Source organism: Hypanus sabinus, chromosome 27 (genome assembly GCF_030144855.1).
Source record: "Hypanus sabinus isolate sHypSab1 chromosome 27, sHypSab1.hap1, whole genome shotgun sequence".
NCBI lineage: Eukaryota > Metazoa > Chordata > Chondrichthyes > Myliobatiformes > Dasyatidae > Hypanus > Hypanus sabinus.
The window spans coordinates 23,921,722-23,944,261 of record NC_082732.1 but is presented as its reverse complement, the minus strand read 5'-3'; the positions used below and the strand labels follow the sequence as shown (position 1 = coordinate 23,944,261).

The following is a 22,540-nucleotide window of genomic DNA, read 5'->3' as shown; positions in this document are numbered from 1 at the left end:
AGCAGGCAGAGGAGCCTGAACACACACACACACACACACTCAACAATTTAGGAATGGCTTCTTCCCCTCTGTCATCAGATTTCTGAATGGTCTACGAACCCATGAACAGCACCTCGTTGTTCTTATTTTTGCACTAATTCTTCATTTTATCATCTGTGGTCATTTTTACGTCTTTGCATTTAACTGCTGTCACAGAGCACTGAAGGGCACGACGTGTAAGTTAGATAGAACGAACCTGGAACCTCGATCTGGGCCAGCTCTTCTTTATCAAGATCTTACTCTGCCCATCGGTACCTTGCCCAAATCGGGCTGTGCTATGCACCATTCAGAAGCTAGGGACACCTCTGAAGAAGGCTTAGAACCATAGAACATTACAGCACAGAAACAATCCTTTTGGCCCTTCTTGGCTGTGCCGAACCATTTTTCTGCCTAGTCCCACTGACCTGCACCTGGCCCATATCCCTCAATACCCCTCTCATCCGTGTCCAAGTTTTTCTTAAATGTTAAAAGTGAGCCCACATTTACCACTTCATCTGGCAGCTCATTCCACACTCCCACCTCCCTCTGTGTGAAGAAACCCCCCCCCCCAATGTTCCCTTTAAACTTTCCCCCCTTCAACCTTAACCCACGTCCTCTGGCTTTTTTCTCCCCTAGCCTCAGTGGAAAAAGCCTGCTTGCATTCACTCTGTCTATACCCATCATAATTTTATATATCTCTGTCAAATCTCCCCTCATTCTTCTACACTCCAGGGAATAAAGTCCAAACCTATTCAACCTTTCTCTGTAACTCAGTTTGTCAAGTCCCGGCAACAGTACAATACCACACCACTGAGGTCACAAGTACCACAGGGGCAAGGTTTTGAGTTCAGTCGCAAGCCACTCTTGCCTCACTACAGACTAAACTTCGAAAATTTTACTCTTACAGTTCTAGGCTAGCAGGTCATTACTTTACACATCCACTGCTCATTTAAGCATGCATTGGTTTTTTACTATTTTTGGTGTGTTTGAAAGGTTAAATAAACTTCATTCTCTTTTTAATCAACTTTGTCTGATGTCGGCAAGAGATTTGGCTGCAAAACATAAATTTGAACTTTCCAGTTGAAAGGCAACATTCCTACAGAAATAAATTTTTGCTGACACAAGAACCTCCCTTTTCAGTGCCTTAGAAAAGAAAAATGGCCTGCGTATGTGTATCTGTGCATATACTGTACGTGATAGCATGCCCGAGTGAGAGTGTGTATTTTTGCACAGGCAAGAACTGCCTAAGAGACTGTGAGTACATGGGCATGGTGTGTGTGTGTGTGTGTGTGAGAGAGAGAGAGAGAGAGAGAGAGAGAAAACAGCCACACCCTCCCTCCCAGTGAAGGGTCTGGCCACACCAGCCTCCTTGGCTCCAGGCCCAAGTCAATCTTCCTCAGTCTTCTTCAAACAAACAGGTGGGAGGACAGTTCCCTTGCTGATGTTTCAGCCCAACCCATTGCTAACACAGCAGCAGTCAATGAACACTGACCTTTAACCAACTTGTCGGAGGCAAGGCAAAACTTGCGAAATGAAACGTTTGTGAAGCAGGAGGGGATATGTTGACAGGGGTGAGAGGTCGTGTACGTGGAGTCTTAACACCAAGGAGTCATTACTCATGAGTTCTGTGAAGTCTGGTAGCTGGTGAAGCTGTAGTAAGGTTTGCTCCAGAAAATATACAAGGACTCAGGAGCTCAAACGAGGGGTGGCTGTGGCATTGTAGGTGATGTCACCTCAGTTACACACACAGCATCTTTAAGTCTGGGGTTAAGTAGTCAGCATCCCCTGGCAGACCTCATCTCTCCTGGTCTGTCAACAGTGGGAGGGAGTAAAGTACTTGCTCCCACCTTCTCCTTACATACCGGAGCAGAGCGTGAGATTCCATTCAACACCGCGCAGCTTCATTTTGTTACGGCCTCCAAGAACGTTGCCAAGGCCAGACAATGTCCGCTCCTCCGGAGCACCACATTTTTCCCGACTGCCGGATGAACCGCCCAACAAAGATCTTGTGTGGTTCCCCGGAACTCTGCTTCTGAGAGGTTATCGAATCCTCTCAGTCAGGAGTTTGGGTGGGAATCCGGGGGGGGGGGGGGCGGGACGGAAAGGGATGAAATCCACTGGCATGACCCACCAGAGAATCAAGACCCCAGTCATGGGGGAGGAGGGGAGGGAATCTGAGTTCAAGGAAAAGAGGGATTGTTTATTAATTTCCATTTAATGAATGGTTTCTGAGAAGTGCAGCTCTTCCAAGACTACTTGTCTTTGTTATGTTACTGTCTACACCGAGGGCACCCAGCCTTGAGTCCAAACCGTTCAGACCGGGGTGTCTATCTCCTCATTAGCTAAGGTGGGGTGAGTGAATAAGGAGATCCCTCCTGTGTGAGTGCAGGAGACGCCATCAGTGGAGATTTGCAGCGTGTTCAAACAGCAGAGCTTGCCACATGAAAATGACCCTCTACCACTCGTAGAGTCCTGCACGGACATCGAGAGTGGAGTATTCAGGCAGATGGAACACCAGGAACGGAGAGCCTTCTCCGAGTCTGAACAATGGAGGTTCACCAAGAAGGCGAAATAAATAGTAAGCTGATAAAAGAAACATGAACATCCTTGTTACTGGGCTCGCTAGTTTTCCAGCCTAGATCCAATGATACACTTGGCCAAGAACTAGGTTGAACTGTGGAACACTTAGAAACAAGTTTTACGCTGTCGGGAGCCAACAGCCAGACCCTAGCGGAGAGGATCAAGCCATTGTTTGTTTTAAAATTCTTCAACAATCCCCACTTCTAGTAAAAATTAATCCGTCCATATCACCATGGGGGCTGGGTATTCCAGTGCCAGGTGACTCAACTCATGGCTCCTGACAAGTTCTCCGTCTGCAAGCCAGGAGCGTGATGGAATACTCTTCTCTTGCATCAACAACTCCTCAGAGCTTCAGTCTCATCCAGGGGTGGGCAGTATCTTGTACCAACAAGTCCTCCAGTACTTTAAGACCATAAAGTAGAAGGATGGGGCCATTCAGCCCATCAAACCTGTTCTGGCACTCCATCCTGTCAGATTTATTTTCACTCTCAACCCCATTCTCCTGACTTCATTTGGATAGTCAACACTGGCCCAGTTAAGACATCCATCACTGAAGCAAGCAGTTCATAATATTAATGAATTTATGGAAAAAAATAGGTTGACTTTTTTAAGGAAATATTGCACAACAGCCAACTTGAAATTTTGAATTCAAAAGCACAAAGACTATCAACAATAATTATTCAATTCATTAGCGAGGTTTAAAACAGTCAAACTTAACAAATGAAACCAGAAGTTCCCAGAGGGCAAGTGTGCCCACTCATACAGGCTCCTACATCTAGGATGCTTGTGGTATAATTACCTCAGTGGATCGACAGTGCAGAGCGCAGCTGTAAGCTCCCAAACCGAGGCTCAACCAGTCCTCGGGTTACAGCTTTCAAACTGGTGCAGCGTTTCTCGCCGAGAATTAAGTTCTATTTTCAGCGGATTTAACGCAAGCAATTTCTGTCCCGTGTCCTAAGGCATTCGTGCTGCTCGAAGTGAAAATTACTTCCTTACCTCCCGAGAGTCGCTCTGCTGCCTGACCTCAGAACTCTGGTCACATAAATGTTTAGCAAACTGGTACACAGCTGAAAGCACGGAACTGCATTACAGTTGGTGAAGAGAACTAAACAGTATAATCCGTTCCATTTACCAGAAAATGGGATAAGAATCTCAAATGGCTCCTCTGACTTAGTTTACATCATTACGGATTATGTACTCAATTTATTAAAGTTTCATTTCCTAGTCTACATTGGGAACTGACCCAAAGCTCTTATCTGTTCAGATTCATATTAAAACACATTTTACTCCATAACTGTGCTTAATTGTGTGTGTGTGTTTTAATTGCATTGAAGTCTCTTAAATAAAAGCTTTTGATCCAAGCTGCTTGTCTCAGCTCAATTGCACAGTGAGCCTGCTGGGACAAGCCTCAATCTGTCTGCTGTCAAGTTTATTTCCAACACAGTTTGTAACCTGGCAGTGCCTGGATAAACTGTGTTTGTTTTATCTACGTCTCAGCTGCGTCCAAGTTTGTAAAATGTGGAGGGTCCAGTAATTGAGATTTATCGCTATTGTCCACGTGTCAGTTCCAGGGTCTCTCGGCATAGGGTGCAGGAACTGGAATCGCCTGCCCCGGCGATGGGTAACCCTTCGGCTCCCAGAGTTGAGAGCAGCCTACTTGCCCCATCAATGACCTAGATACTCACAGTGTGCTGGCTTTTTATGACAAAGGGCTAGTTCATTCCCAACAGGATCAGGCAACCACAGAACTGCTTTATGAGTCACTCATCTGGATGTGACTCACTTACCAGGCTAGTTTGTAGCTGCTTTGCAGCCAAAACCTTAGATAGTTTGAGTGGGTGTGCAGCTACACAACTGCAGCTCAATGCTGGATTACACTTCTGTGTTCTGGTTTCAAAGAGGAAGAAGACTTGCATTTGCATAGCGCCTTTCACATTCAGAGGGTTGTTTAAAGGGTTCGCTCCCTGCACGGGCAACCCAGTGGGGGGAGGGGGGCCGGGACCACGATCAAAAGAAAGGGATTTAAATCACAATGCAGCATCTGAGGGACTGGGTAGTTCGTTCAATGGTTTAAAAAGCAAAGAACAAACAGTACTGGCGTCCAAGCTGAAACACCCTGAAATGGCTAAGCACGTCATTCCACTCAAAGGCATTCAGGGACAGGCAATGAATGAAGTGCACATGCACAAATGGAAAGAAGTGCATGGTAGCCAGAGGAATAGCTTATTGTAGGCAAAGAAGCAGTTAATGGTGCAGGTACAGTTCTGTGCAGAAGTCTATATAGCTGGGGTACCTAAGATCTTTGCATAGTACTGAATTTGTCAACGTGGATTGGAGAGCGAGCTTGTAAATATGGTGGGAGCAAAGGATGCTGGAAATGGCGAGGGTGACGCTCTGCTGGAGGGGCGTGGGTCAGGAGGCACAGAAGGACGCCAGGGGTGGGGGTTGGCATAAGACCAGATACACCCACCAGGCAAGGTCGTTTGATTCCAAACAAACTGTTCGTTACAGACTGTCTCTCCACTGCTTCCCACACCCTTCCCCTTTACCCAACCACAATTCCCCTCTCCCTGTCCCCCTCCCACTCTCAGTCCACAACAGAGACCCATATCAGAATCAGGTTTATCGTCACTCACATATGTCATGAAATTTGTTTTCCTTTTGCAGCAGTACATAAATTTACTATAATACTGTTCAAAAGTCTTAGGCACCCTAGCTATATACTGTAAATGTGCCTAAGACTTTTGCATAACACTGTAGGTCTGCCCATAACCAGCAATAATCAGATAATATTCTCCTTATTTTTGCCGACCAAAAGGTACTAATTGGCCAGGAAGCTAAAAGAATCTTGTTGCTCTTTGAAAGTACCAGGGAATGATTTACTAGTATAAAAGAGGCAGATAAGGGTTAAAGTGTAATGATGCAGCTCTATAAAACTCTGGTTAGGCCACACTTGGAGAACTGTGTCCAGTTCTGGTCGCCTCACGATAGGAAGGATGTGGAAGCATTGGAAAGGGTACAGAGGAGATTTACCAGGATGCTGCCTGGTTTACAAAGTATGCATTATGATCAGAGATTAAGGGAGCTAGGGTTTTACTCTTTGGAGAGAAGGAGGATGAGAGGAGACATGATAGAGGTGTACAAGATATTAAGAGGTATAGATAGAGTGGACACTTACTCATTTATACTGTAACCATTGCTTATGTATTCTTTCATGTTCAGTTGAAATGTGTATGTTTGTAATCCCATTATCTATGTATCAATTTTATTTTGTTGATATTAATAACAATAATAAAAAGATTGAAAAAAAATAGAGTGGACAGCCAGCGCCTCTTCCCCAGGGCACCACTGCTCAATACAAGAGGACGTGGTTTTAAGGTAAGGGATGGAAAGTTCAAGGGGGATATTAGAGGAAGGTTTTTAACTCAGACAGTGGTTGGTGCGTGGAATGCACTGCCTGAGGCAGTGGTGGAGGCAGATACACTAGTGAAGTTTAAGACACTACTAGACAGGTATATGGAGGAATTTAAGGTGTGGGGGGTTATATGGGAGGCAGGGTTTAAGTGTCAGCACAACATTGTGGGACAAAGGGCCGGTACTGTGCTGTACTATTCTATGTTCTAAAGGATCTCAGTTTAATGACTTATTTCTGACACTGAAGCACTGCCTTTGGCTTGCTCCTGAGTGTTAAACTAGGTTTTCATGGTGGGACTTGGACAAGCAGGGTTCCCTCAGTTAAAACCTTCATCCCCTTAGGTTACAACCCCAGCATCGATAAGGCCTCAGCGCCACAGCAGCATGAAGCGAGGCTTCTGATGGCCCCATGGAGGCAGCGACGTCAGGAAGGAGTAGCACCATCGAAAGTTGTTTACACACAACTTTACGTCTAATCAAAGAAAAACCTATTGAGCCAAAGGAAGTACTAAGAAAAATTAACACACTACTATAAATAATAGAATGGACAATTGATATTATATCTGAAAATACTGTTGACATCTATGGAGAGCAAAACACGGTTAATATGTCTGGTTGAAGACCAGCAGGGTATTTCCAAAGACAACAAAACCAACTTGAAGGAGCATTGTAAGAAAGATGTAGGGGCATACCACAATAATATTGTGTCAGAAAGCACCTCTAGAGTTGTAAGAAATTCCAAAGCATCCCAGAAGCATTATCAATGACATCCGACACTATCCTACAGCCGGGAGGAATGGTTGCCATTGGAGAGATGATAAAGATGCTTGGTGCAGGGCCTCGGGCAAGGAAGTGGCTCACAAGAAGTTTCTTGTTTGAACAGTTGCCATTTCTCCAGCTTTGAATAAGGAAAGCTCTCTGCCCAGCTCTTGAGAGGCAGTGCAGTCATAATAGAATCATAGAACATTACAGTGCAGAAACAGTCCTTTTGGCCTTTCTTGGCTGAGCCGAACCATTTTTCAGCCTAGTCGCACTGACCTGCACCCGGACCATATCCCTCCATACACCTCTCATCCATGTACCTGTCCAAGTTTTTCTTAAGTGTTAAAAGTGAGCCCGCATTCACCACTTCATCTGGCAGCTCATTCCACACTTCCACCACTCTCTGTGTGAAGAAGCCCCCCCCCCATGTTCCCTTTAAACTTTTCCCCCTTCAATCTTAACCCATGTCCTCTGTTTTTTTTCTCCGCTAGCCTCAGTGGGAAAAGCCTGTTTGCATTCACTCTATCTACACCCATCATAATTTTATGCACCTCTATCAAGTCTTCCCTCATTCTTCTACGCTCCAGGGAATAAAGTCCTAACCTATTCAACCTTTCTCTGTAACTCAGTTTCTCAAGTCTTGGCAACATTCTTGTAAACCTTCTCTGCACTCTTTTAATCTAATTAATATCCATCCTGTAATTCAGTGACCAAAACTGCACAGAATACTCCAAATTCAGCCTCACCAATGCCTTATACAACCTCACCATAACATTCCAACCCTTATACTCAATACTTAGATTTATAAAGGCCAATGTACCAAAAGCTCTCTTTACTACCCTATCTACCTGTGATGCTACCTTTAGGGAATTTTGTATCTGTATTCCCAGATCCCTCTGTTCTACAGCACTCCTCAATGCCCTACCATTTTACTACCTTGGTTTTTCCTTCCAAAGTGCAATATCTCACACTTGTCTGTATTAAACTCCATCTGCCATTTTTCAGCCCATTTTTCCAACTGGTCCAAATCCCTCTGCAAGCTTTGAAAACCTTCCTCACTCTCCACTGCACCTCCAATCTTTGTATCATCAGCAAATTTGCTGATCCAATTTACCAATATAATTCTATATTTATAATCCTACATTTATAGAGACTTCAACATGGAGAACATCCCAAGGTGTTCCACAGAGAATGGACCAAATAGTCAAATGCTGCTTTTCAATAATGCTGTCCTCATGCATGGAGATGAGGGACAAAAGAGCGTTCCACAGGGAGGGACAAGGTCCCTGCAATGCCTGCACCATTGTTGCCATGGGAGGACCATCTCAGGCCAAATCTGAAAGGGCGAGTTGCATCTTTTCCAACACATGTCCAATATCTGCCAGCTGCCGCCTGCAGACCTCACTTCTCAAACATCATCCCCTGCTCACCAAGAGAGAGGGAGAAAATCTGCGCCAATGTTTTCCCTGTTACCAATCTCTCCGAGCAGAGCCACAGTGCAAACCACATTCCCTCTGCTCTCGGTAATCCCTGTCTCTCACCGCACAGCCAAGAGCACAAACCCGTCAGTGTTTCTGTGAACGAGCGCAGAAAACAACAGCTCTTTATGTGAAAAGGAATCCAATTCGGTCCAACTTTGATTGTTAGCGAAGGAGCTAATCCTGGCCATAATTTAACAAACTCAACTCTGGCTCGTCCTTCTACACCTCCTCATTGTTTACAGCTGGAAGTGTGAGGCAGAGTCCAAATGCAGATTGATGTCTGATGTGTTGGAGAGCAGGTCTTTGCACCAACATGTACAGTCAATGCATTTTACTGCAGATGAACCCGGTATGTATTTAGTTACAGGAAATGTTGTTCTGCTTTCATTTTTCTCTTCCTGTCCAGCTTTTCCATCTGTATCTACTGGAATTCAAAATTCTGTAACAAGCCCATGGTATCAGGGCTACACACACAAAGCTCCAAAAAAAACCAGCAAGTTTTCTCCAAATTTGAAATGTTCTGTATTTCATTTGAGGGACCGCCTTGGTGTTAGGAAATGCAGAGGAGGCTTGACCCAAAAGCAGAGCAGTGGAGACGATTCAGCAGTGAATGATAATTTGAATAGCAGGCTGCAAGATAACAGGCCACGAGGGGGCCACAAAACAAGAGAAAACAGAAACTAAACACAGCAGACAATGACGTAAACTTTAGGCAGGGAGGGGGGAGGGGGAAGCCAGAAGCAACGGATTTGAGGCCGGCTGCTTCGATAAGTGAACATGGACAGTGGATGAGAACTGGGTTTAAATAGGCTGCAGGTGATGAGTCTGGAATGAGTGGCAGGTGAATCGTATTAGCTGGGTGGAGACTGGGAGGTGCCTGCACGTGCAGTCCTGACACTCTTTGAGTTTGTCAGCACTGAATCATTTCTTCCTGGCTGACCTTCCTCTCGCCTGCTCTTCATTGAAACCGTGGTTGTGCCCTGCTCCTTCACCCGGAGTTCTCAGCGGGCCTTGTGTGGCTGGGTCTCTAATGAGGATCTGAAAGTTGAGGGACATGAATACAGTAAACCATCCCAATAGTCACCGGCCCAGTACATCACAGTGTATATCTTTTCCCACGCTGCCGTGTTTTTGGCTTCACCTTTCTAGGCAGACCTTTGGGGGGTTGAGTATGACCTCCAGTTTTGTAGGCTCTGATGAGACCAAAGTGGGGGGTGCAGACCTCCAGGGGTGTGGTTGGTGAAGTGCTGATCTCCTGCTGCCACTAAGCAGGGCTTCTCTTTCCTAGTAGTATCAGGACTCGGGGTCTCCAGAAAATTTCTCTAATTTAAACCTCTTGGATGGTTCCTACCCTGTGGCAGAGCTCTCTTCCACGCAGCCTGCTGCGAGAGGAGAAACTCTAAGGGCAATGAATGGGAAAATCTAGAATACAGAATCACCCTCAAGCCTGCCTGTCTCTGAGAGACCTTAGAAAATGGGTTTTCATTAATGTTGACAGAAGCGCGGTATTGACCAGCACTGACCGACTAGAGGGGACGTTTTGGCGAGAAAACGTTGACCGAGGTATTTAGCGAAAGACCAGACTTGAGTCACAAACTCCAAATCTTTGGCAAGAGCTATAGAGGGAATAGCGCACGAACAAGACGGGCGACCTCCTTCTAGACTAGTTTCTATCGCGTTTTCTGCCAATTCTAACAACAGGTCTGGTTTCAAAGGCAGTTTCCCAAACTCAAAAAGTTTCGAATCATTTTTCTGCTCCACTCTTGGAGTGCCGTGGTGTCGTCCTGTCAGGAAGGGGGTAAGAGAGATGACAGTCCTCCATTCCCAGCTTAATCGTTTCCTTGAAATGTATAACGAGGAGCCAAAACTCCAGAAAGGCGGCGCTAATGCATTGTGGTTACAGAGGGTCCGATGTTTAAGATTCCAGTTATTCCGCGATGTTGCAAGATTATGGCACAGTGTTCCATGGTTATTAGGCAATGTTCAAAACCTACATTCAGACAATCTTTTTCTGACGCAACTAAGTTACACACGCGAGTTTGCTTCGATAAGTAAGAGCCACATTAAAACCGTTTTTAATGTAAATCAGGAGGTGGGCAATGAAATTAGAGACCAGCAGAGGGCGCCGGGCACGTCTTTAAACAACATAAAAATATCCTCAACAAAACCTTCGAATCTGACAGGCCGCTGCGAAATCCAATCTAAACACTAACAACAAAAAAACTTCCAACATTCCGCTTTTTTTCTGACGTTGTTGCTTTCTTTTTTTAAAGGTAAGAGACATGCGTACGGTTGTTTTTGAGAACAAAACAACGTAAAAATCTTAACCAAGGATTGAACCAGCACGGATTTAGAGCTGTTCGAATATGTTAACTATTTGTTTATTTGATAGCGGCTTTCAAAAGAGTTTAATTAAAAGAACAAGAGACTGGCAGATCCAGACGCTCTGGGTTGACACAAAGGACCATTTGGGTCAGTTTTTATGTAAAACTTGTGTTGACTTTTACTACTTTAAAGAAGGGTAAATAAAGTATTGACTTAATATGGATTACCTAACCCTGGGGTAAAATTGCCCCAGACTATTTGTAGGACGCGAACAGGAACGCAGTCTTGATGTAAAGCAGTTCTGTACTGCCCACGGAGATGACCGCGCCAGGACATGGTCAATAGAAAAGATCAGTTTTATAAAATTACAAATTATATATCACTCCCACACTCTATACAATCCTCCTACAGATATTGGGGGATAAAAGCAGAAACTGCTGGAAACCTTTAATCGAGGAGCCGAGACGATAGACAATAGGTGCAGGCCATTCGGCCCTTCTAGCCAGCACCGCCATTCACTGTGATCATGGCTGATCATACACAATCAGTACCCCGTTCCTGCCCTCTCCCCATATCCCTCGACCCCGCTATCTATAAGAGCTCTATCTAACTCTCTCTTGAATGCATCCAGAGACTTGGCCTCCACTGCCTTCTGCGGCAGAGCATTCCACATATCCACCACTCTCTGGGTGAAAAAGTGTTTCCGCATCTCTGTTCTAAATGGCCTACCCCTTATTCTTGACTGTGACTGTGACGTTGACTGTGTTCCGCTGCTTCGTGGATGCTGCCCGACCCGATGAGTGTTCCCGGTTTTTATTTCAGACGCATTAGCTGGCGTTGTTCCCACTCTTTCATTACTCATTCCTGGGACTCGGTTGGACACTATACCGCGGTCTCCCGGCCTCCGGTAGCACCCGACGAGAAAATCGCTTAAGCTTCCCTGCTTTTGTTTGTAAGCATACTCCTAGCATTAAAATGAGGGTTTGAAACTTTGACGTTCCAGGAGCAAACGCCAGACCCACTCCGTATTTGTGGCTGGTGCATTAAATTTCGACTCTATATTTTGCTACAGAGTACAAAAATATTTTGCATAAAGAATTTTAACTAAGTACAACTAATTTGGAAGGAGGAGCCAATTGGGGCCTTCGAGTCGGCTCTGCTATTCAACACAAAGCGGCTGGAAATCCAGAGTAACACACACAAGATGCTGGAGGAGCTCAGTAAATCGGACAGCATCCATGGAGAGGAACACAGGGCCGACATTTCCGATTGAGACCCTTCATCGAGATCTCAATAAGATCATGTCCGATTAAACTCTACTTTCCTGTCCATTCCCAGTTACTTCCATTCCCCACCCCCACATCCGACAACCATTTTCCTGCCTCTCCCTTAAAATTTTCAACCACATTTTAAGGAAGAGCTCCCAAGCACTCAAGAAAATCGCTTCGTTGCTGATTTAAATGGACGACCCCTTACTTATGAACAGTGACCCCTAGTTCTAGATTCTCTCATGAGAGTTAGCATCCTCTCCACGACTATCCTGTCCAGATCTCTCAGGAATTAATATTCTTTTCAATCAAATAGCCTCTCAAATTCCTACATAAATTGCATGGGGTCTATTTTTTCCGTAGAATGAGACAGAACTGCTACTTATGACAGATGGATGTTCGGTGGTGAGAGATAATCATAAAGCCTTGAGATTTAGGTCGTCGATGCCCCCGGCAAACACAGAGCAATCCCGGTGGTGACGGGCCGAAGGGTGGGTTTAACCCTGGCGGGCGAGAAAACGCGCAGTTTCACATTTAATTTATGTTCATGGTGAAGAGGTGGCGCCTGAAAATCGTTCCAAAGTTGATATCTTCGGAATATCAATACTCGGTGTTGCTGACGTTTCAATTGTTTAATCTCGGGCCAGGAATGGGTTAGATTTGACGCCAGAGTCAGAGAGAACTGCCGAGTCTCTGCCCCACTCCCCCACCCCGAACCGCTCCCCTCGGGAGGGGACGAGAGAACGCGTAGGCAGGATGGTTCCAATTTTCTAAGCCATATTCCCCGGGGATATTAACCCCCCCCCCCCAAACACACACACACACACACACTGCCCTGCTCTCGACCCTCTCTTCCACCTCCTCCACCAACGCCCCAAACACCCCTGGCTCTCTGCCGCTCAGGAGAGGCATCCCGGCAAACTACAAGGACAGGCAGTCCCCGCAGCTCGGCGACCGTGAGACCCGCTGCCTTCTCACCGTGTGCCCGGCCTCAACTCCTCCTGGGGCTCCGGTTCCCCGCAAGGTCCGGGATCGGACGCCTTTCGCCGGGGCTGTTTGGAAGAGGCTCGCCGGCCGCTCGCTCGCTGCAGCTTTGACTGGAAGTCCGGAGCTGCCCTGGGATAGGGGGTCCCAGCAGGGAATCGAACTACTGTGTGCGGGGGTGGGGGGGGGGAGGAATGCCAGCAGGAGTGAACCCCGGGAAGCGTGATCCCAGCAGGAATGATCCCCAGGAGGAAGATGATCTCTGGAGAGTCCCAACTGAGAAAGAACTGTCTGGGCAAGGGTTCCAGCTGTGAACCAGCGCGGAAACCAATTTTAGAGCCGCAGGGGCAAAATCTGCAGAAATTGGTTTCAACATAACTTTTTTTCTCTCATTATTTGTTAACCTTTTAGTTACAAGAGAGTGTCCGGTGTTGAATTCTCCTGGGATTAAGCAAAACAAAATTCTTTCTCTCTCTCCTCTCTCTTTCTTTCTCCCGCTACTCTCTCTCTCTCTTTCTGTCTTCTCTCTCTCTCATTCTCTCTTCTCTATCTGTCTCTCTCTCTCTTTCTCCCGCTTTCTCTCTTTCTTCTGTCTATCTCTCTGTCGCTCTCCCTGTCTCTCTTTCTTCCGCTACCTCTCTCTTCCTCCTCTCTCCCTCTTCTCCCTCCCTCCCTCTCTCTTCTCCCTCTCCCCCCCCCCACCGTATGAATGAGGGTCAGCCTCACAGGATAACACTAGGGAAATGGGGCAGCGGGGAGGGCATAGGACGGGGCTAGTCCGTTGCGAAGTGGGGGAAAGGGAAAGTTCTGAGAACGCCCCAAAGGACTTTATCGACCCCTGCCCTTCTCTCGATTACTGGTTCTGTTTTTTTTGTTTTATAAGAAGAAGTTCTGAGAAACGAGGAGACCCTCTTTCCCGTAGAGAATACGTGTCCATCCACAACCCTGTGCTGGGTTTTGGGGAAGTCGGTAAATACCTACATCTGACCAAGCAACCCAGAGACTGCCCGTGTGCAAAGAAATTTCCTCGTTCTCAGCAGGTTGGATTGACTCTCGGCAGAACCCCTGTGCCAGCCCGGGATAAACCTTCCGAGCCTCTTATAACCGGCCCATACGCCGACCCTGAACTAAACCAGCCGACGTCCAAGTCCGTATGGTGGAGCGGCACGGGGAAGGACACGGCAGCGACTGCCCACAACGCGTGGATTCCCAATGTCAGACCATCGTCGACCAGCGAGATCAAGGAGGGAGTGGAAAAAAATCAGCCCGTGGTCCCGGGAGTCTCCGGACAAGGAATGCCTCGGGCGGGCAGCAAAGGAGAAGGTGTGGGGGAGGCGATGTGAAAGAATACAATAACAATGTACAGCAACAGAACTCTAATATTAGCGTTGATGCAAAGTTATTCAATAATGCTGAAGGACGCAACGTTTTCCATATTTAGTACTGTGCTCTCCGATTAGATTTGGACTAAATTTTAGGAGCTTCCTTGACATCAGCGTTAGATGGCATTAGAGGTACCAGTCCCCCTGCTCTGCCCATTGTGACTGTGATACATCATGTATCAGACGCGGGTTTTTATCTTGCCTGCCTTGTGCCCTAACGTATCGCTTCGAAACCAGCCCTAGAAGCGTCCTGCACTTGAACTAGTACGGCGGTTTCACCAGACACTACCGATGAATGTTGTGTCCACTACCTGCTTCGTGCAGTCGCCCACTGTCCCGAGGAGTGGACAGAAGGAAAAGCAAGGACCTTGCCACAGACAGAGCGGGTCTTCACCCCACAAACCTGAAGCCAAGTGCCAAGCTATCAACCCTCCTCTGTAAGGTCGTGCCGTCTCCACCGCTCTCCAAGGCTTCGCTCACTAAACAATGGGATGAACTCCGAGGATCAAAATTACTTCCGTACTTGAGTCACAAACATTAAACCCGAAGACCCAAACTGAAATTGTATTTAACTCTTGACCGCAGTGAAACAACCCGGGCTCGGTAAGTTGCAAATTGACTGAGTCTCTTACCGTGAGTTCGGTACAAGCATGAGCGGAACCAAAGTATGATTTATTTTCTCCACCCACTGTTTTCCCTCCAATTAAGAGATGTTTTCTAATACCACGGCCAAAGGGCCGTTTGGCAGTCGAGTAGCTGATTGACAATGGAGCACACGGCCGCCAGTTCCTGCCCCCTCCTTGTCCAATAAGGGTGTCCAAAGTTTGCAGCAGCATTCACTGGTTGGTGGTCCGAAGTGGGGACCCTGCACGGAATCCAAACCCCTATCTCTTTCCGAGTTAGGTCGACCGCTCCAGAACCCGGAGCCAGACTCCTACTTATTAATGTAAACGTAATATTCGCTCATTGATTTGCCCGGGGGAGTTCTACAATAAGCTCTATTAGTTTTACATCCGGCAAGCGAAATTTAAAATTATCTGCAACAACTGATTGGAATCTACAAGCGGCGCAAAAACTGGCAAACTTGCATCGTTGTTTTCGGCAGTATCTATACTGTGCATAATAATCGGATTCCCATACCTTCCAGTACTGGTGATTCGACAAGCCCATCAACTTTTACAGAAAGAATTTGCTCCGCGTTCAACGTCGGTGAAAATTGGCATTAAAATCAAGTTGCACCATTTCAGCCTCTCCGCTCGTTTCTTTGCAAATGAATCCACAGAGCGCCAACCGCTGGGCATGTAAGCGGGGTCGGATTGAGAGAACGCGGAGATCCAGTGGGTGATACTGCAGCGGGGCGAGAGAGCGGGGCGATGGCCAGGCTCTCAGCTCGGCCACCGGAGAATGACTCCCGCTGGAAAAACGTCCACATAAGGGAAGTTGGAGGACGAGGTTGGGCGCAGCTTTGACGCCCCTCCCAGCTGAATACCTCGCTGAACCTCACCGCCGGGTGCATGTAGGCATCGGACTGCGTAACAGAAAGCAGGAGGCGCTGATCCTGGAATCTCTTGTGCGTCCGCACGGCCAGGGGTAGGACAGAACTACAGCAAAAAAAAAATCAACAAGCGGGCACTCGAAGGCGCTTTACCTTTAGCTGGGGGTAAAAATATTGCTCGAAGCCTTGGGAAGTGCCGGACCTTCTCTGTCAATTTATTTCCAAATTACTTAAAGTGCGGCAGATTCCCCCAGTTCAGAAGCAGCGAATAGATGGAACAAGGAGTTACTAGTCTAACAACGCCGTGTAAATGGAATACATTTTTATATTATGTTGCACACCGGACTGGCGCTTTCCTAAAACCTAATCACAATGGGCGGTGCCGGAGTTACTTTGTCAGGGAGATTGAAGCAGTACGCGGTATTACCAAAGTGGTAGCGCACCCCCCCCCCCTCCCCTCAGGAGTGCGTGCAACCTGAACGGATTTGTCAAAGGGGGACGGGTAATTAAAAGTGGAACAGCTGCAAGGAGCGGAAACGCGCCCTGGAGGAAACACAAGGTCCGGGAGCAGTCCTGATCCTCACCGTTGGAATGCGCGTTGGAGCCGGCTGCTTTGATATCAGCTCCCGGCCTAATCCTCACTAACCGCCTCAGTGCAGCTCCCATCCCCATGTCATCCAGAAAGCGGAAAGCTGATGGCTTCACTGTTGTTGATTTTACGGGCAAAATAGCTGTTTTACGTCTTAATGTGGTTCCATACCTTGTTTTCCCCGCGCAAAAATAGCATCAGTGTTAACGATGTTCGAGACGATTCAGAACATTAAGAAGTTTTATTTTAAAGTAACACATTCAGGGAATTTGTCAGGACAAGGACGCACATGAAGAGTAAGTTCTCCAATCAAAGGGTAGCATCGCTCCCTCCTTCAACAATACACCAACTCCTCGTTTAGGCAATAGCTATACCTTTTCCTTCTAGCTATCCTCTTACCCACCACCGCCGCCGCCTTTTTAATCTGGCATCTTCCCCCTTACCCTTATCTGTCCCGAAGAAGGGTCTCGCCCCGAAACGTCCACTGTTTATTCATTTCGATAGACGCTGCCTGGCCTGCTGAGTTCCTCCAGCATATTGTGTCTGTCTGTCTGTCTGTCTGTCTTGCTTTGGATTTCCGGCATCGTGCATTTCCTTTGACCTAAGCACATTGAAAGGACACGGACAGGGACATAGAAAGGAAATATTTTGGAGTGGGGGTTTCCAACATCTTTTGCGCCTTGGACCTATAAAGCAAGGGGTCCGTGCTTCGGAACCTCTGTTGTAGAGGTTATGGGCCAGGCGCGGGCAAATGAGATGAGCTTAGAAGGGGCATCGTGGTCGGAAGATCTAGCCGGACCGCAGAACCTGTTTCCGTGCTCGGTAAAACCCCGCGGTACCTCACACCCAGGGGAGCGCCAAATGTGTGTGTTGGGGAGTGAGCTCAGGGAGGATTTACTACGGCAGAACAAAAGCCGTGTCCTGGATCTGGTTTGCAGGTGGAGAGAAATACTTGGAGAAAGGAATTGACACGTTTTGAATACTCGGCCCAAAACCGGCTGAGTGTTTGGCTGACTAAGAAGCTTAGAATCGGGGAGAGGAACTTTTATGGAGTTAATGAGATTGCGCGATGGGGAAAGGAAGGTGAGATCTGGAAGGGATTTATTGATCTGGACTTTGCTTTGGGTGTGATTCACACGAGTAGGGTGATGGAGGGTGGGAGAGCGAAGCAGAGGGGGTATGGGCGGTAATAAATAACAAGGTGTAGAATGAAGTATCACAGTCGCGGAGGAAGTGCAGTGCAGTCAAATGATCATGCGCACGGTAGATTGTGAGGTTAAGAGTCCATTTTATCTGACAAGGGCTCGTCTCTGAGGTTTTGGATGAGTGGAGGTCGGCAGGCTGTGTTTCCAAAGAGTGAGAGACGAAGCCCCGAGAATTAGTTCAAGAAATGACGGGGGGGGGGGGGGGAGTGCGAACTGGTTCCATAATGATTTGCGAAACACAGAGGCAGTGTAAGTGACGGGGTAATGCACGGAGCCTCCCGGTAGTGGTATAGTGTTTGCCCGTTGCTGCTGTTAGGAAAAGCTGGTTAGCTCCACAAAATAACAGCCCAATGGGTTATATATTTGCACGTGGAGTAGGAGGTTAGAGTACAGAAATAGGCCATATCTGGACATGAGATCATGATAAAGTAATCTATTCCCGTCGTTCCTTTAGAAAAATACATTTTATTTCACTGAGAGCATGAAGGGAAACAGGGAGAAGGCAGGAGATTGGCGCTGAGAGGAAATCTGGACTCGACGGGCCAAATGGCCTAATTCTGCTCCTATATCCTACGGTCTCATTTAAAATCTTTCTGCGGTCTGAGCGTGGTCTGCACACCCCTCACTTCCTACGACTGCTATTTACTACCCAGGGTGAGGGATTTGTGGCGTAGCCTGAGTTGATTAGAGAGGTACCGAATTGGCACCGATGGAATAGCAAGAAATGTAATCAGACGATGTAATTCCGAGAGTACTTCGCACATTTTCAACCAACGAGGGGAAGGATAGCGAGTAGATTCATTGCTCACTGAAGCACGATAGAACCGTTAGCCCCGTAGCCGCCGCGAAGGGACACTGGCGAGGTTAATAGATTTATCATGTACAGACTCCTGTCCCTCTTCATCCAATAAGTAACCTAAAGGGAACATGCAAGCACGCGTGTTAACACAGCGCGGAAACAGGCCAATCGGCCCATCTAGTCCTTGCGGACCAAGAAGCCCCGTCCAAGGTAGTCCCATCTGCCAGCGCTTGGTCTGTAACCGTCTAAACGTTTACAATCCATTTCCCTGTCCAACTTTATTTTTCTTCCCCACATACAAGTTTCTTCTGTACCTGTCTCAACCGCTTCCTTTGGCAGCTCTCTCTGAATAAACATCGAACTTTGTGTCAAAAGGTTGCCTCTGAAGTTCTCCCATTGAACCGTTCCACTCTCACCTTGACCCTCCACCCTCTCGTTCTTCACGCCCAAACCCTGGGAAAGTCCGAACACCTTCTCGTGATCTTATACGCTCGGTTCTCAGTGCCCTATACGCCAAGAACTTGCTATTTATTCCCCTCCATAGATGCTGCCTGGCCTGCCGAGTTCCTCCAGCATTTTGTGTGTGTTACTCTGGATTTCAAGCACCTGCAGAATTTCTTGTGTTACGTTCTGAACGCTGTCGAGATTTCTCTTTGATCACATATTCCATTGGCTAAGGTAGAGGCCCGAGGGAAACTATGTCGGCGGCAGTAACGAGGAAATCGGTGCAAGGGGGAAGTTATGACTGATAACTTGCATGTCTTAAAGATGTAGATTTTTAAAAATCCTGCGTACACAACGCAGTGAGAAAATTTACTCCCCCAAAGCGCGATAGGATAATAACGGAATAATCGAATTTTAGTAAAGGCGTTTGAGAAATCAGAGATTATTCTTCGAAATGATGGCTAGGGACTAGGGCAGGGGCTCCCAACCATTTTTATGCCATGGACCTCTATCATTAACCTGGGATATACGGACCTTTTGCTTAATGGCTAATGCCATGAAAAAAGGTTGGGAGCGCCTGGAAGATTTGATTTAAGTCATAACCTAAAGACGGCAGCTCCGACGGAGCCCAGCTTCCTCTTGGCATCAAATTGATTTCTGAACGCTGAAGTGGGGTTTGAGCCCACAGCACGCCCCCACCTCCAAGAAAGGGAGGAAATGCTGGCCAGTGAGACATGGCACTTTGATACAGATAACGGCAGCAAAAGGAAGTTAATGCGGACAATAACTCACAGACAGAATGCCTGGAAAGCGCCTAAATGATGGGCAGTTGATACCAAATGTTGTACCTGACCCTGAGAAACGATACCGCAGATACATTAGGTTGCGGAAGTGTGTACTACATTACCTGTATCACAGCACTTCATTCTTGATTACAGCAAGCTTGAGAAGTCCGTTTTATTAAGCGTGAACACTCCCCTTCTCCCGTAGAGTGGGAATCAGCTAGAGATATTGTTCACAATTTCCTTTTGAAGTGTGTAGAGGGAAGGCCATTTAGCCCATCAATTCTATCCCAGCTCCAAGCTTTTACATTAGCCATTACTTCCCTGTAATCCATTTCTTTTCGCATGTTCATTGGTGGGGGGGGGGGGGGGGGAGGAGGAACACAACCGTCAAATTACGTACACAGGAAGAATGCGAAAACCGCAAACACAAAACACAGGGTCGGATTACTTGAGCTGCAGAGGAACACTACCTGTTGTGCCATCTGTGTATAATGCAAACTCTTCCTAAAACTTCAATCTTTCAAAAATGCCACAGTAAATGAATTGGCACATCCCAGCGAAAGTTATTGAACAAAAAAATCAATTTGATAACCATGTTACCCAGATGCCTCATGTTAGAAAACATAGGGGCAGGATTAGACAACTCCGCTCATTGAGCTCCTCCACTATTTCCTCATGGCTGAATTGTTATCCCTCTCAACCCCATTCTCCTGCCTTCTCATAACTTTCAAGGCCAATACTAATCAATTATTTGGTTTCCACAGCCATCTGTGCCAATTAATTCCCCACACTTGCTATCTTCTGCCTAAAGAACTTCCTCATCTGTCCTAAAGAGACATCCTTTTTATTCTGAGAATGTGGTCTCTTGTCCTAGACTCTCCCCCTATTGGAAACATGCTCTCCACATTCACACCTCCCAGGTCCATTGCAAGTTTCAATGAGATGTCCCCCTCATTCTTCTAAATTTCAGTGAGTACAGGTCCAGAGCCATCAAAGGCTCTACAAAGTTAATCCTTTCATTTCCAGAATCATTCTCCAAGAGCTGCTCTGGACCCTCTCAATGCTGGCAGATCCTTCCTAAGATCTAGGAGCCAAAACTGGCTGCTTTCTACTTTTCTGTATCTCAGTCCCAAAATGAGATAGAGATAAGCATTACTGGAAGAGTCATTATGCTGGCACTTAGATTATTACACTTTGTTTCACATTAAGCAGATATGATTTAGAACAGACTATCAACATTTGCTTCTAAATGAGGAAATTTTCCCTAAAATTACTCAATAAACAAGATTATTTGAAATACAATGCATCATTTTATTACTGAGGATGTGTAATTTGGTGACCACAATGTCGTCACACCTTTTTGTAGTCTTCGAGATTAATTATTTGGACAAATCCTGGGGTAATTTTCAACCACATTCACTTCAGATTGCGGCCATACTGACAGGCTGATGGTTGTATTTCCCAATGACAACTAGTCACCTCATACCTCAGCGGGTGTGAGTCTGAAAAGTGGAACAGCCAGCTTTATACACAGGTCTTTAAAGCTGAGATTGAACCTGTAATGCATCTTTCATGTACAAGTATGGTAAAGAACAGGTAAAGTATGATAATAAACCTAACCGGAGAACAAACCCCAAATTGGTTTTCTTTTCTTAACCACAACATTCTGCAACCTTCCAGCAGGACTCAGTGAAGCTCTCTTCAACTTTATCCAGTGAATCAATATTCATAAACAGTAATTTACTCTTGATGTTGGCTTAATTCAAGTTCAGTAGTTAGTATCAGCTAACACAGTCTTAAGACAAATCATCAGGTGTGATGAAATCTAGTGTCAGCAACTTCCTTTATAAAGCTGTTTTATAAAGGACTATTGCAATCAGTTTGTAGCTTGGAAGGTAACTCATCACTTTCATGTTTAATTGGATATTTGTGTAGCCACTCACAGAAACTCCATTAAACTCAAATAAGGTTTGCACTTCTAACCTTTAAAAGTGAATCGTTGGGGAAATTGCTGTTAAAGCCGTTTCATCCCACTATGAATTCTTCTCAAGAATAAAGAATGCTGATTAACCTTCTACACAGACATATGTTTTTTATTATCACCCAGAAATTTCATGGGACACCAGCTTTTTAATTCCATTTATTTAACAGAATTTCATTCTCCTGCTGACACTAAGGGATACAAACTTACGTCTGCTTATCATTAGCTCAGTAATCCATCTACAGTGCCACCATAGATTTCAGCAGCAAGAACTATACTGGGAAGGCTGCCTCATTCTGCTGCTAATATTGTCATGCATGTTAACTGCCCAGTTTGTACGGGCAACTGACAATACAAAACACACCCTGAAATAATAAAGTAATCAACAGAAGTTTTTCCAGGAAGGACAGCGTAGTTTGAAAATACCCAGAAAATTTGACAATAATGTGCAGAGAAAATTAATGTTCTTCAAGAATAGGGACAGCACACCGAAAATGCCTTTCTCTTTCCTACTTTCTAGCAGATTATCGTTTTTTAAAATCACTGAACTCTTGTGACAGCAACACACACACAAAAAAAATTACAGGGCAATTACAGGCTTATGCAAATTTCGTAAAAAGCACTTTGTGTATATACCAACAAGGATTTATTTCAGTAAGTGTTAAACAGCAAATCATAGCCATCAATACACTGAAATTATGGACTGGGAATCCACATGCATTGTGGACAGGACACTCAGTAAGAATTATTTGAAAATGTACTGTTAACATTTGACTTATAGCAGACTGTCTATTACAGAGGTGACTATATAATTTCACTGTAGTAAATCCGCAGTCAACCTTTGTAATTTTGCTCTCCAATGCAAAGCATTAATTGAGCTGATTTATTACCAGCCTGGACTGCATTTAGCAGCAATATATTATCACACTGAAATTTATTGTTAGATACACAGTGGTTCTAGATTCCAGAGATTGCACAGAAAGAACATTCCAAACCAGAAGCTCAGCATATATTCTGACTATAAACAC

General features: G+C 46.0%; 1 protein-coding gene across 9 annotated transcripts in view; it reads right to left on the bottom strand.

Moving 5' to 3' along the window:
* The window catches only part of nbl1 (NBL1, DAN family BMP antagonist), a 64,680-nt gene that overhangs the window by 14,390 nt on the left and 27,750 nt on the right, over positions 1-22,540 (bottom strand). The window contains exon 1 of one of the 9 annotated variants that reach the window (XM_059951976.1): positions 16,742-16,879. The exons of 1 other annotated variant lie outside the window; for it this stretch is intronic. Coding sequence is in view for 1 of the 8 variants with exons in the window: in XM_059951971.1 (XP_059807954.1) it covers positions 14,847-14,866 (20 nt within the window). In the remaining 7 variants the exon portion in view is untranslated. Of the gene's footprint in view, positions 1-3,397; positions 3,548-12,826; positions 12,991-13,809; positions 13,990-14,617; positions 14,788-14,846; positions 15,146-15,354; positions 15,743-15,862; positions 16,032-16,741; positions 16,880-22,540 lie in introns of those variants that run through there. 7 more of the 9 variants (XM_059951978.1, XM_059951972.1, XM_059951971.1 and 4 more) reach the window with 7 other exon arrangements.